This window comes from Mirounga angustirostris, unplaced genomic scaffold, assembly GCF_029215605.1.
Source record: "Mirounga angustirostris isolate CCGP_5_RB_7025 unplaced genomic scaffold, mMirAng1.0.hap1 SCAF_1, whole genome shotgun sequence".
In the NCBI taxonomy this organism is placed as follows: Eukaryota; Metazoa; Chordata; class Mammalia; order Carnivora; family Phocidae; genus Mirounga; species Mirounga angustirostris.
Genome location: NW_026991709.1, coordinates 158,508,504 through 158,523,063, shown reverse-complemented (window position 1 = coordinate 158,523,063; position 14,560 = coordinate 158,508,504). Strand labels below are relative to the sequence as shown.

The 14,560-nt window shown below is 48.5% G+C and overlaps 1 protein-coding gene and 1 long non-coding RNA gene across 3 annotated transcripts in view; both read left to right on the top strand.

The window, feature by feature from the left end:
* The first annotated feature begins 6,183 nt into the window (after nt 1–6,183).
* Nucleotides 6,184–14,560, top strand: part of MGLL (monoglyceride lipase) — a 113,851-nt gene continuing 105,474 nt past the window's right edge. Inside the window, exons 1-2 of one of the 2 annotated variants that reach the window (XM_045904205.3) lie at nt 6,184–6,342; nt 7,622–7,766. In XM_045904205.3, coding sequence (XP_045760161.1) covers nt 7,642–7,766 — 125 coding nt within the window. In that variant the 5' untranslated portion in view covers nt 6,184–6,342; nt 7,622–7,641. Of the gene's footprint in view, nt 6,343–7,122; nt 7,146–7,621; nt 7,767–14,560 lie in introns of those variants that run through there. The other variant, XM_045904207.3, reaches the window with a different exon arrangement.
* Nucleotides 7,774–13,114, top strand: LOC135364423 (uncharacterized). Its single transcript, XR_010411508.1, has 2 exons — nt 7,774–8,584; nt 10,538–13,114. It is a non-coding gene; the product is annotated as an uncharacterized LOC135364423 (long non-coding RNA).

Here is a 14,560-nt window from a genome sequence, read left to right as displayed (position 1 = left end):
TCCGTCCTTGTTAATCCATGAACTGGGTTCTCTCCAAGGTTACAAATGACCTCCTTGTCATTAAATCTCTTGAACCCATTCTAGTCCTCTTGTTTGACGTCTGAATGGCATTTGGCCCTGTTGGTCCTTCTTACAACATGCTGTACCTTTAGATTCTGTGAAATACACCTTCCAAGTAATCTTCTTCTGTTTCTGTCACCTTGGCAAACTCTCCCTGTCCCCATCCTCCCCCTTCTCCTCACAAGGATCTCTCCTGGGTTCACCCCAGCCCCCCCAAGTTCATGGTTCCTGGGCAATTGAATCCGTTCCCATGACATCAAGTACCACTGACTTCCAGGCCCTCATCTCTGTCCCGACTCTCCTACTGTGTCGGCTATTACCCATCAGGCTTTGGCTTGGATGTCCCAGAGAGGCCAAAAGCCCAGAACTACACATAGCACCTCATCGACCACCACCAAAACCTACCCCCTTCCTCATGTTCTGACCCAGTGAAACAAATCAGACACTCAAGGGTTAGCTTTTTTATTGTTCTTTTGAATTTTGCTTCCAGTATTGTTAACATACAGTGTTATGTTTGTTTAAGGTGTACAATATGGTGATTCAACACTTCCATACATCACCCCCTGCTCATCACAACAAGTACCCTCCTTAATCCCCATCACCTATTTCAGCCATCCCCCCACCCACCTCCACTCTTGTAACCATCAGTGTGTTCTCTATAGTTATGGAACCTGTTTTTTGGTTTGCCTCTCTCTCTCTTTTTCCCCTTTGCTTGTTTGTTTTGTTCCTTAAATTCCACATATGAGTGAGATCATATGGTGTTTGTCATTCTCTGACTGATTTCGCTTAACATTATACTCTCTAGCTCCATCCACGTCATTGCAAATGGCAAGATTTCACTCTTTTTATGGTTGAATAATATTCCATTGTGTATGTATATATATGTATGTGTATACATACACACACATATATATATATCACATCTTCTTTATCCCTTCATCCCCAATTGTTGGACACTTGGGCAGCTTCCTTATCTTGGCTATTGTCAATAATACTGCTATAAACATAGGGATGCATGTATCCCTCTGAATTAGTGTTTTTTAATTCTTTGGGTAAATATGTAGTAGTGTGATTACCGGATCATAGGGTAACATTCTGAGAAGCTTCTATACTGTTTTCCACAGTGGCTGCCCCAATTTTGTTGGTTGTTGCCCCACCAACAGTGCACAAATGTTCCTTTTTCTCCACATCCTAGCCAACACTTGTTGTTTGTGTTTTTGATTTTAGCCACTCTGACAGGTATGAGGTGATATTCATTGTAGTTTTGACTTACATTTCCCTGATGATGAGTGGTGTTGAGCATCTTCTCATGTGTCTGTTGGCCATCTGGATATCTTCTTTGCAGAAATGTCTGTTCATGTCTTCTGCCCATTTTAATCAGATTATTTGATTTGGGGGTGTTGAGTTGTATAAGTTCTTTATATGTTTTGGATACTAACCCTTTATCAGATATGTCGTTTGCAAATATTTTCTCCCATTCTGTAGGTTGTCTTTTAGTTTTGTTAATTGTTGCCTTCACTGTGCAGAAGTTTTTATTTTGATATAGTCCCAATAGTTTATTTTTGCTTTCATTTCCTTTGCCTCAGGAGACCTATCTAGAACAATGTTGGTATGGCTGATGTCAGAGAAGTTCCTGCTTGTGCTCTCTTCAAGGATTTTTATGGTTTCGGATCTCCATTTAGGGCTTTAATCCATTTTGACTTTATTTTTGTGTATGGTGTAAGAAAGTGGTCCAGTTTCATTCTTTTGCATGGCTGTCCGGTTTTCCCAACACCATTTGTTGAAGAGACTGTTTTTTTCCCACTGCATATTCTTGCCTCATGTGTTGGAGATTAATTGGCCATATAATCATGGGTTTGTTTCTGAGCTTTCTATCCTGTTCTATTGATCTATGTGTCTATTTTTGTGCCCATAACATACTATCTTGATCACTACAGCTTTGTAGTATAACTTGAAATCTGGAATTGTTATACCTCCAGCCTTGTTTCTCTTTCTCAAGATTGTTTTGGCTATTCAGGGTCTTTCGTGATTCCATATAAATTTTAGGATTATTTGTTCTAGTTCTGTGAAAAATGCTGTTGCTATTTTGACAGGAATTGCATTAAATCTGTAGATTGCTTTGGGTAGTATAAACATTTTAGCAATATTTGTTCTTCTAATCCATGAGCATGGAATGTCTTTCCATTTGTTTGTGTTGTCTTCAATTTCTTCATTAATGTTTTATAGTGTTCAGAGTACCGGTCTTTTACCTCCTTGGTTAAGTTTATTCCTAGGTATTTTATTTTATTTTATTTTACTTTATTTTATTGGTGCAACTGTAAATGGGGTTGCTTTCTTGATTTCTCTTTTTGTTGCTTCATTATCAGTGTATAGAAATACAATGGATTTCTGTGCATTGATTTTGTATCCTGTGACCTTACTAAATTCTAGTAGTTTTTTGGTGGAGTACTTAGGGTTTTCTATATATAGTATCATGCCATCTGCAAATAGTGTAAGTTTTACTTCATCCTTACCAATTTGGATTATTCCTTTTTCTTGTCTGATTGCTGTGGCTAGGACTTCCAGTACTATGTTGAATAAAAGTGGTAAGAGTGGACATCCTGGTCTTGTTCCTGACCTTAGGGAAAAAGCTCTCAGTTTTTCCCCATTGTATATGATGTTAGCTGTGGGTTTTTCATGTATGTATGGCCTTTATTATATTGAGGTATGTTCCCTTTAAACCTGCTTTGTTGAGGGTTTTTATCATGAATGGATGTCGTACTTTGTCAAATGTTTTTTCTGTATCTATTGAAGTGATCATATGGTTTTTATCCTTTGTCTTATTGATGTGTCACATTGACTGATTTGCAAATATTGAACCACCCTTGCAACCTGGGAATAAAGCCCACTTGATTGTGGTGAATGATTCTTTTTAATGTATTGTTGGATTTGGTTTGCTAATATTTTATTGAGGAGTTTTGCACTATATTCATCAGAGATATTGGCCTATAGTTCTCTTTTTTGTATTGTCTTTATCTGGTTTTAGTATCAGGGTAATCCTGGTCTCACAGAATCAATTTGGAGAGTTAGTTTTTCTTTAGGGGGGTGTAGCAGAGGGGCTGGCAGACAGGCAGATGCGTGCACCACCCGAAGAGGGCAGCTTCCATCCAGCCACAATGCTGACCACCGTCAGGCACAAATGTGGCCCCATATTGCCAGGCTTTTGGCCTTTTAGAGGAAATCCAGAGACCAGCACTATCACATGGAATGTTGGCTAGTAATTCAAGTATTTTGAAAGCACAGCAACGGCCAATCTCAACCTCCTCGGACCAGAAGCAGTGCGCAGGCTGCCAAGTTGTACCTCTGCCTGCCCACTCTCCTGAGGTGAGTGTGCTCCATCCCACGGACGCAAGGATCATTTCTGGGCCAACTCCCACATCTCTGGCCTGACTGTTCTCTTCAGTTCGAGACCCACAAATCCAGCCTCCCCTACAAGCACCTCGTGCTCAACACATCCAACACTGCGGTGAACTGGAAGACAGGGCACTAGAAATTACCCCATCTGGACAACAGAGAGAAAATAGACAGGAAAACAAACGAAGAGAGCCTCAGAGACCTATGGGACTATAACAAGAGATCTAACATCGGATCATCGAGTCCCAGAGGGAGAAGAGGAGAAAAGAGAGTGGGGTGGTCAAGGCTAAAGGAAAGAAAGAGAGACAACACTGAATGCTAACAAGGATGCTGAGAAACTGGATCTCTCACACATTCCGGATGGGCATGTGAAATGGCATGGCCACTCTGGAACACATCGCATCTTAAACAACATGCAATTTCCATATGGCCCAGCAATTACCCTCCTGGGAAATGAAGACTCGTGTTCACACAAAAACCTCTACACGAGTGCCGAAAGCAGCTTTATTTGTGATAGCCCATAGGGGTAATGACCCAAAAGTCTCTCAACGAACTGTGTGGTTCATCCACAGCCTAGAATGCTACACACAACCACCCGGAAATGTTAAACAAAAACAGTGAATCCTAAAAGGTCACATACTGTGTGATTCAAGTCATAAAAAGTTCTCGAAATGAGAAAATTTTGGAAACAGAGAACAAATTAGCACCTGCCAAGGATTATGAAGGAAATGGGGGTAGGCTACAAAAGCGCAGCACAATGTTCTGGAACGTTCTGCATCTTGACTGTATCAATGTCAATATCCTGGTTGTGATACTGTCCTACGGTTTCCCAAGATGTTACCATTGGGGGAAAGTGGGTAAAGGACACACAGCATTTCTCTGTATTATTTGTTACCAAACTGCATGTGAATCTACCAGTATCTCAAAATAAAATGTTTACTTAGGAAAAAAAAAAAAGAAAAGCCAGATATACAACAGCACAGTCTCAATCTCTTAACTCCCAGTTTGCCAACCTGCTGACGGCACACCGCGCTCTCATTTATGCTGGTAACCGAGCAAGCAAATCTTCAAACTCTGTACCACCATCTCTAGGGAAGTTCTGCGAAAACTTCAACAAAATCTGCCCTCCAAACTTTCACACTGTCTATTTAAAGTTCTGGAATGTTGGAGCTGGGAAAAAACGAAAGAACAGCAGCATCCAAGGTAGACGGGTGGGCTCTGGGCCCCCTTGACCTGTATCAGATCCCCAATTGCCCCGCCTTGAAGAAATTGCCTACAATGTACTTAGCAGGGCCAGCTTGAAGGCCCGCCCCCGGCTCCCTGCACCAGGGCTGCTGCCTCTAGACGCGTCTAGACACGTCCTGCATGGATCTTGTACACTGCCCCTCGGAGAAGTCATTTAGCTACCCCTTCTCTGTCCCGGGCCTGGTGAACTGCTTGAGGCCAGAGAGCTGGCTGAGCCACTGGGCGGCACTTAAAACTCATAGCTTCTCAAAGGCTATTGTTTTACTTCTTAAGTTAGATCACAGGCTCTAGGCAGCCTGGGCCCCCTGCACTCACACAATGTGACATTGAGATACCAGTTTCTGGAGGACAGCAGTTCTTTTCAACATTGCTATGGTGTAAAGTTATTTGTGAAAGAAGGAAAGGCACAAAGGCCAGCTGAGGTCAGTGTGAGCTGGGGACATTTGTCACACAGGTATTGTACCCAGGCTACAGGTGAGGAGATTAAGGCCCACAGGACGGAGGAGCTAGAACAGGTGATCTGGACTCTAAGCTACACTGCTAGTTGTACTGGACACTGTTCAGACCTGCCCCTGGCCTGTGTAGATGCCCCAGAGATTTCGTCTGGGGGCCCACCTCCTGGGACCTGGGGAAGGTTGCTGGGGATGAAAGTAGAGGGACAAGGCCTACACCAGTCTGCCCCTACCCTACCTCCTGGGGAGCTGTGCACCCCCACCCTAGCTTTTTATGTGTGTGTCTGACCATGTGTGTCTCTCTGGGGGTATGTGAATATGTCTGTATATGAGTGTGTGTGTGCGCGCATGCGCGCGCACAATATGACTGTCTGCCCATATGTGCATGTCATGTTTGTATGCTTGGGGAGGTCTATGGGTGTCTGTGTGCATGAGCGTGTCACTCTGTGTTCCTTTCTATGTGTGCCTATGTGGGTTTGTGTATCTCTGTGGATGTCGCATGTCTGCTTTGTGTATTGAGTATGTATGCGTTTGTGTGTCTGTGCATGTGGTATGTTTGTGCGTCCCCATGTGTCCATGCCTGTGTATCTGTGGGGACGTCTATGCATGCCTGCATGTGTGGTGTGTGTCCTTGTGAACATGTAGCATCTGCATGTGTGTTTTCTGTGGCTGTATGTGTAGTATCTGGGTGTGGGTCTGTGCACGCATGTAGTCCGTGTGCGTTTGCTGTCTGTGTGTGTGGTGTGCGTTCGTGTCCCTACGTGGGTCTGTGTGCGCTAGGTGTGTTGCGCGTGGGTGTGGCGAGTCCTGCCGCGCTGACACTCGGGTGAGCCCGGCTGGGTTCCAGGCCTCGTGACGGTCCCCAGGCCGCCACCCCGGGGCGCGGCCTCCCGCGAGGCCGGGCGGGGAGGAGCGCGTGGCCGGGTCCGCGGGCTGTGCCCCCAGCTCCTCCCCGCGGGCCGGGCACACGTGGGCCCCGGGCGCCGCCTCTCCGCACCGCCCGCCTGTCCCGCGCGTCCCCACCCACCTCGGGCCGCCCCCGCCGCCGAGCCGGCCCGGGGATAAAGTGGCAGCGCAGACGCCGCGCCCTGTCGCCGCGGAGCCGGCGGCGCGCAGCTTGGCCCGGCACCGGCCCGCCGCAGACGAGGACCCACGGCGCTCGGGGAACGCGACAGCGGCGCTCGTGGCCCCGGTAACTGCCTCCCGGCCCCCGCCCCAGCCAGCAAGTGCCGTCCCCAGGGGTGGGGAGCAGCCTCGGGGGTCCCCCGCGCGCTCGGCGTGGGCTCCCGCGCCCCCTGGTGCGCGCGCGTGTGTGCGCGCGTGTCTGTGGTGCGCGTGTCTGTGTGTGCGCGTGTGTGCGCGCGCCCTCCCCTGCTCCCTCGCACCAGCCCCCAAACCAACTTGTCCCCGTCAACTCCATCTTCCCGGTCCCCGCCGTCCCCGTGCACACGCTCGGCGAAGTCTCCTGGTTTTTCCGGTGGCTTTCCCAGTGACAGCTGCAGGGCTCCATTCCCTGCGCTGTCGGAGACAGGCAGGAAGCAAAGTTTGTCAGGAGCCTCGGGGGTGACTTTGCCTCGGGGACCCGCATTTGTGCGTGTGCGAGGTGCCTCGGTGTGCGCGGAGCTAGTTTCCCAGTTTCCCGGGGCTCGCGAGCCCCTCTGGTCCCCGAACCCCTCCATCGGTTTGTGTAAGGAAAGTAATGACCTAAACTAGTAGTGGGGCATCTCAGGCGCCTGTTCTCCCGCCCCTGGGGAAGGAGGGGAGCCCCGGAGAGCTTGTCAGTGCGAGCTGGTAGCAGGCTCCCGGGCTCCGCACCCCTAAAGCCCGAAAGGCAGGCTCTGGGGGCAGGGCGCAGGGTAGGGGACAGGGGCTCCGGAGCTGCTTGAATGCTGCCCTGTGACGGCCGAGATGAGGGAACAGCCCTTATTTGCCTGGCTCTGATCCTTCATGCTGTCGTGGTTGTGGAATGCAAAAACCAGGACATGATGGAAACAGGTTTGTCATGGAATCTTTGGAATTTCAGACAGGAGGAATTAATTGGAGTATCATCCACCTCATTATTGTGCCCCTTTGAAACTTCCTTGGGGATTTTAAGATAGATGGGTCTTCTTGCAGCTGGGTCTTTATACCCACAGAGCTGACTGTAATTTCCACTTGATTACAGCTAAAATAGTCTTTAAGATGAAGTTTCCTGAAATGATTTAAAATAAACACAGATGGGAAGGGGGAAAAAGCTGTAATGAGGCACTTAAAAAATAAAGTGAGCATTTTCTTAAGAACAAATGGGATTTTTCAGTCTCGGAGAGATTGCAAGAAATATATGGGTTTTTAAAAATCTTTGAAATGGAGGGTTTTTTGTTTTTTTTTTAACCGCTTAAAAAATATTACTGACACCAAACAAGGCTTTTCTCCCCATCTCTGTGTGTTTTACCATATTTCTGACTTTGAAATATGTCCTCTTTTCTTTCAAGGACTTGCAGATCCTTTCAGAATGCCGGAGGAAAGTTCTCCCAGGCAGACCCCGCAGAGCGTTCCATACCAGGACCTGCCTCACCTGGTCAATGCCGACGGACAGTACCTGTTCTGCAGGTACTGGAAACCGACGGGCACACCCAAGTAAGTCTGGCCCAGAGTGCTGCCCCATGTGCACACGGGCACATTCTCACCTGCCTCTCCTCCTTCTTCATGTAGCATCTCCTCTGGGGCCACTTTCCTCATGACCTACTTCACGTCAGGCACAGCAGTGCTAACAAAGCTGAGATTTATACTTGATCTTTTTTTTTTTTTTAATTAAGAAGCAGGAGTTCTATTTTCATTATAACAACCAGGATACGGATTCCACCGTATGGCACTGTTCAAAAATTCCACATGACTTTATTTTTTGTACTGAAATTGATTTCCTGTGGTACAGGCATTCCTCTAAAAATCAAACCCAACAACTCCAGAAAGCCACCTAAGCAGATAAGAAAATCAAAACTGTATCAATAGAGTAATCTTCGTTCTCTTTCCTGCTTGGTTATGAGCTTCCGAGGTCTCATACGTGTACAACTAGGAAGAAAGGGGCCTGGGTATTTCCTTCTGATTTCTTGCCAGCTCAATTACTTTGTACATTTTCCATCAAGGATTTGTCTTGCTATTAGAAACAGGCGTTGGGACTATACATCATCAGACAGCTGGTCTCCGGCTGCTCCCCTCCTCTTGTACAAAACAGGGAAAACCCTGCTTGTTTGTGTTATTCAGGGAAAGAAATTATTTGTGGTAACCAATTGGACTGGTGACGGGTGAGCATCTCCTGTCCCATGGATATTTTACCTGCCTCGAAGGCCTCTGGTCTCCTAGGGGACACGGTCTAAGGTGGATTATGTCTCTCTTTGTGTTTCAGTAATCACCTGACCCTAGCACAGCCAGAGAGTCTCTCCTATATTTTCAACAAGGTAATCCAGGTAGCTGCCCATTAAAAACACAGAGATGGGGACTTTTAACCTTTTTTTTTTTTTTTAAAGATTTTATTTATTTATCTGAGACAGAGAGAATGAGAGAGACAGAGAGCACATGAGAGGGGGGAGGGCCAGAGGGAGAAGCAGGCTCCCTGCCAAGCAGGGAGCCCGATGCGGGACTCGATCCAGGGACTCCAGGATCATGACCTGAGCCGAAGGCAGTCGCTTAACCAACTGAGCCACCCAGGCGCCCCGAGATGGGGACTTTTAAAGACCTGGTTTAAATCATAGCTTCAGGGCAGCTGTAAACTGGCTCTCATAATGGACTGGTAATAATTCCTACCTGTTCTGGCAATACCTTTCTTGAAGATTTCCTCGAGAAGAGAGTGTGTATGTCTGCATACGTGTCAGATGGAGAGAGTGGGGAAGGGAGGGAAGGAAGGAGGGAGGAAGTTGGGGGTGGGGAGAGAGAGGGGGAGGGAGGGAGAGAAAGGGTTGTCAAGCATTATCATTAATTCTCCATTCTGACTTATTCTCCACTCTGACTTAACTGGCTGTAGAATTGCATATTCTCAGTTCAATTTCTAAGAACTTTGTGGTATGTGGTGCATTATTTGATCAATTTACAAAAAGAGGACAAAGAATTGGAAGTACACATTTTTAATGTCCAGGTCCCGGACTTTGGGAGTTTTCCTTGGTTGAGTGGGGAGGCCATCTTAGTTCGAGGTCAATGAAATAAGGAGGGCCTTGGGTGTCTGGCTGGGGCCTTGCAGGGCGGTGGGCGAGTGGGTCGGGAATGGCCGAATTGGCTGCCCTTCCTTGGCCATGAATGGTTTTCACAATCTCCACGCTGACGTGGTGCTGTGGGGAATTCTGTCTGCTCCTTAGCTTTTACTCCACTTAGAAGCAGCAACACCCCCACCCCCCGTAGTTTGAACTGAGCTGTCTCTGGGAAGTCAGGGTTTGCGTTGTAGTGGTTGCCGATGGCAGTAAGAAAGTAGGTGGGTGGCTGAGGCAGTTGGGTCCTGGGAGTTGGGAGAGAAATGTGACCGGGGGAGGGGCCACCCCCCATCTACTCTGCCTCTACCCCATGGAGATGATACAGATCGTAGGGAGTTGGGGCCAATGTCAGGGGTGATCTTCAAACCATTTCACCAGCAGTCCCGACCAATGAGAAATTCCGGGAGGCCCCCTGTGGCAGGTGTTAACCCTGTGGTGGCATCTCTGGATATTGAGGAGGGCTAGAGCTTCCTGGAGGAGGGATCATGGCAGCCAGAGTGATGGGGAGTGGTGAGGGCCTCAAGGCAGAGGTTTATACCAACTGCTACGAGAACATGTCCATGTCTTAATAACCGAGAGCAGCTGCTCGGGCAGCCAGCAGCTACTGTGCAGCCCTGCCTTCCTGTGCGCTCTGGAACATCTCCGCTGTGGAGTTTCAACACTGTTGCCTATTGCTTTCAGGAAGGGGGAGGGGACAGCAGGTCACCACTGGCCTCAGTCTGTACCCTCTGGGGAGTGTCCTCAAGGCCCTTTCCCAGTTAAGCTCAGGGCCTTCTCTGTTCTACCGTCTGTGGGGAAAACCCAGACAAATGTCACCTTCTCTCTGTCCTTCCGCTCTGCTCCATTAAAAAAAAAAAATCTTTCTCCCAGAGGACCTTGAGACCTCCAAAGCCACCCCAGGTGTCACCTTACACAGAGGGTCTGTGTGCACCCCTCTTGGTTGCACTGCTTTGCATTGGACCTCACATCAACCTGTGAGGTAAATGTTACCATGACTCTTTCCATTCTACACGTGGGAGAACAGGCCTAAGATGACCCAGCTAGCGTAGCTGGATTCAGTTCAGAACCCTCTGGCTCCAAGTCAGTTGCTCTTAATGCACCACTGAGAAAGACAGACCTTCGTCTCTTTAAGTAGCGTCTTCCTGATCAATTCTTTCATTTCTCATTAAGGTTGAAGATCACTTCATCCTGCAGTAAAGAGTAAAAGAATAATGAATTCTCCCTAATCGTTTGCTCATAATTAGTGGAAGTGGGAAATAGATGAAAGATACGGATCGTTTGGAAACCAAAAATCTTGGGAGGCCCTGGGGGGCGTGGATGCTTTATCCAGATGCGGTGTCTCGGACTTTGACGATACCGGTTCTTCAGCACATTTCCAGCCCTGATGTCAGCAGGGAGACGGAGACAGCCCCCCACCCCTCCGCCCGGTGGGGCTTGGGTTGCCTTGTGAGCTCCTGTGCACTGGAGTAGCATTTAGCCCCTTTGCATTCAGTCTGCCATGTGACCCTTAGTCTATTAAAGGACAACATTAAACGTCAGCTTCGGCATGTTACCCCACCACGCTCAGAACAGTGAAGGTGCGCCTGCCCCACGTGGTCGGAAACCATACTCAGTTTGAGGATTTCAAGGCTTCCTTTGATTCTGTGTGATGAGGAGGGCCGGGGCCCCCCTGCACCTGTGTGATGGTGCAGCTGCGGTCCCCAGCAGATGCCTAGTTCTAGACCTGGGCCACAGCGTGTTGGCCTGATTATCCGCAGTGGGCGTGTGTTGGCTACATACATCAGTGCCCTTCATCTTTCTTTAAAGCTGATACTTCCCTCCATGTGCTTGGTCTCTGGGCAGCCCCTCAGGTCTGAAGAGCGGACAAGTGTTCCTGTCTCTAGCTTCCATGGTGATAACAACTGGTCTATTAGGGGAGCTGTTCCAAAGTGTGGTTGTCCCTTGCCCCTCGCTCGCAGAGGTCCCGATGCACACACCTTCCCTGGAGACTTGCTGGAATTCACAAGGGACTCATTTTTGAAAATTTCATTTAGCATTTTGTTCCAAATTCCCCTACATTTTCAGAGAACTTCCAGAACAGAAGCCCCTGGAGTTCCTTCTCCAGACCTTGCTGGCTTTGTGCTCTTTGCCTTTCTGGCATCTGACTTCGGTCTCAGTAACCTGGCTTTTCCCCACCAGTCACCCCGCAGCCACGCCCGCACATGGGTGCCACTGCCTCTCCCCCCGCCATTCCACCAGTCTGGGCTGCATCCGAGGCGGTGCGCCGTTGGTGCGGTTTTCAGGACTTTCCTCTTGGTGACATGGTGTGGAGGCTGGAAATGGGGCATATGGCAGGAAAGGGACTAACAAGGGTCACGTGGCATCGTTTCTGGAACCTCCCCAAGTTCTTAGCCTTGGCCATTGTCAGTGGATCTAGAATCAATAAACCCAGGTCCCTGCTCCCGCTACTCCTCTCCTTATCCCTTATTCCCCAGAGAGGGGCTCAGCTGACATCCTCTACCTCTGCCCTGGGTCGCACTGATCCCTTTCTCCACGAAGCCTTCACAACCTGTAGCCGCAATTTTGGGCAATGCCGCTTTAGGACAATTCCTCCCACCTATGCAAATTTACCTGGAGAAGAAGTGATTCCTCAAAGCTGGGATATATTTAAACGTTACAAAACACACTCCCTTCCTGCCACCCTCATAATGTCCTCCTCACATCAACCACCAGCCCCTTGGGCGTGGCCCCAGTGGCCCCAGAAGATAAGGGCTCCTCCCAGCCAACTGGATCCGGACCCTGGGGATGCAGCGTCTCCACCATCTGGCTGGACATAATTTTGATCCCTATTGCCTTCTGGAATTTTGTTCTCATAGATCAGACTGGCTTTTCCTGTGCTCCCCTCCCCCTTCGGTTTTCTAACCAGGTTGTAAGTCAGTTATTTAGTGTCCCTGTCCCTTCCCCCAGCCTAGGGCATTAATTGCGTGTTCTGGGCAAGATTCCACGAGTTCTGCTTATAGCTTTGAGTGTTTCCGCCTCCTCCTATGTCCCCTGCTGCCTCCTGCAGCTCTCATGACCTCTCCCCACTCTGAACTCCTGCCACCTGCGGGACTAGGTGTCACTGCATCACTTACCTTTGGTTGCTACATCCTCAGGGTGGACCAGATCACATCCCTTCTTTGTCCCTACAAGGAGCCATTTTGAACTCCATTCTGTTGGTCTCCATGGGTGTGAGGACAGTCCAGCTCCCCCCACACCCAGCCCCTGAGACCTGCCCCCAAGCTGTAAGGCGCTAGCATAGTTCTTGGGCTCTTTGGAAGCCTCTGTAGCAAGACAGGCTGTTAGGGCTCACCTCCCTGCTCTTCTTGCTCAGCCACAGTCACGCTCCCATTCAACCAGCCCGTTTGGCCAACGTTTAGTTATTGACGTCTACATGCTCAAGGCATTGTGTTGGGCACCAGGGTGGGGAGAGGGTGGCAAAGACCGCTTTGTTTGATGTAGGGGTGGGGTAGGTGAACACATGGAAAATTGTGATGTGATGTGGCAAGCCCCTAGAGATAGGAAACAGCTGGGCCCTGCAGAGCCTTTGTGCAAATGAGGAAAGGGGGTCCATCCAGGTAGACCCAGCCCTTCAGGTGTGTGGCTTAGGAAACAGAATGTGGGCTGGATTTCAGCTCCTACTCATCCTTCCAGCTAGTGCCCTTAACCTTCAAGAAGGGCATAGCAGGGAGCCGAGGCAGGAATGCGTGGGCTGCATGAGATGTTCAGGAGCCCCAGCAGTGGTATTACTGGGGCAGAAGGCAGGAACCTAATGAAGCTAGAGAGGTGGTAGGGGACAAAGCTCTGGGGGGTGGGGTGGGTGGGGGAGGCTGCGGGCTGAGCTACAGGCTTGGCCTTGAACCTTCAGGGGGTGGGAGCCCTGTTGGTAAGTTTTAAGCCAGAAGTGCTGTAGTCAGACTTGTAACTTGGACAGCCAGCTGGTTGGAGGTGTTTGCCATAATCCAGGGGACAGGTGAAGAGGGCTGAGTCCCCACATAGTAGTGGTTCCATGTGATAGCAGTGGAAGAACTAAAGTTGCCCACTCCTGTTGATGATGGCGGTAGAGACGGGGAAGGATAGCTCCTAGGTGCCTCCCCAAGTGACAGGTGCATGGGGAATACAGGGTTCTCCTTCCCCACACACCCCTTATTATCTCTGCTATGAAGATGCCCGCTCTACTCTCTGACGTTGAGGACAGGTGGGGCCCCATGGGACCCTTCCCTGGAGCATCCCTGGAATAAACCAGTAGGAGAAACGGAGGAGAGGGAGCATGGCCAAGCAAACCTAATTCCCAAGAAAATATTAATGATGGGGACAAGTTCATTTTCATGAAGGTGAGAAAGGAATCCTGTCTTACATTGGCTCTCCACAATGAGGACTCAAAAATGAAGCACCTTTGACTTAATGGGTTGTTTTACGAAATTTACACCTAAACTCTGAGAAAGTGGACCTCATTCTGAATTTATAGCAATGACACAATTTTTGATCAGATCAATCAACTTTTCCTTAGCAATTTGATTTTCTTTTGCCTATTTTAAGAATTTCCAGAAGTTTCTTTCTCTTATATGAGCTGTTGTTTCTCTTTCTGATGTTTCTGCCTTTGTTATAGCATAGCAAAATGCCTTATTTTTAAATAGGGCATCTCTTCTGGGCGGTTTCTTTTTTTTAAGACTCTTCGAATAGCAAAGATCTTCTGATGGCCAGAGGAAGGGCCGGCTGCTATTCTTGCAGTTGATTTTTCCAACAGCTTCGTTAAGGGATAATTTCTTCCAGTTACTATAAGAATGTTCTGCAGATACAAATCTGGCTTTGTTTTGCAGTGGAATCTTAGAAAAAAATAGCAAAATAAGCTGCTTCCTGAATAGCACCCGTTGTCCACCACTGTCTGTTTATCGACACCTTCGAGGTTTAGATCTTAATCCCAGAAGCACTCTGTCCGTGAATGCAAGCCAAACCATTGGTTATTATATAAATGGAGGAAATGGTCTTCAGTGGTGCGAATTTTTACAGCTGAGATTACAAGACAACCCTTGTCCCATATTTTAGGGTCATCCAAGGTTCTTGTTGGTAGGAGGTTCTTTTCATTTCACACAGCCTTGTTCATTGGGGGTGGGGGTGGGGATGTTGATGGTGGTCACTGAGGGACTGGGGGTGACATTGTTCTCTCTGTGTTGG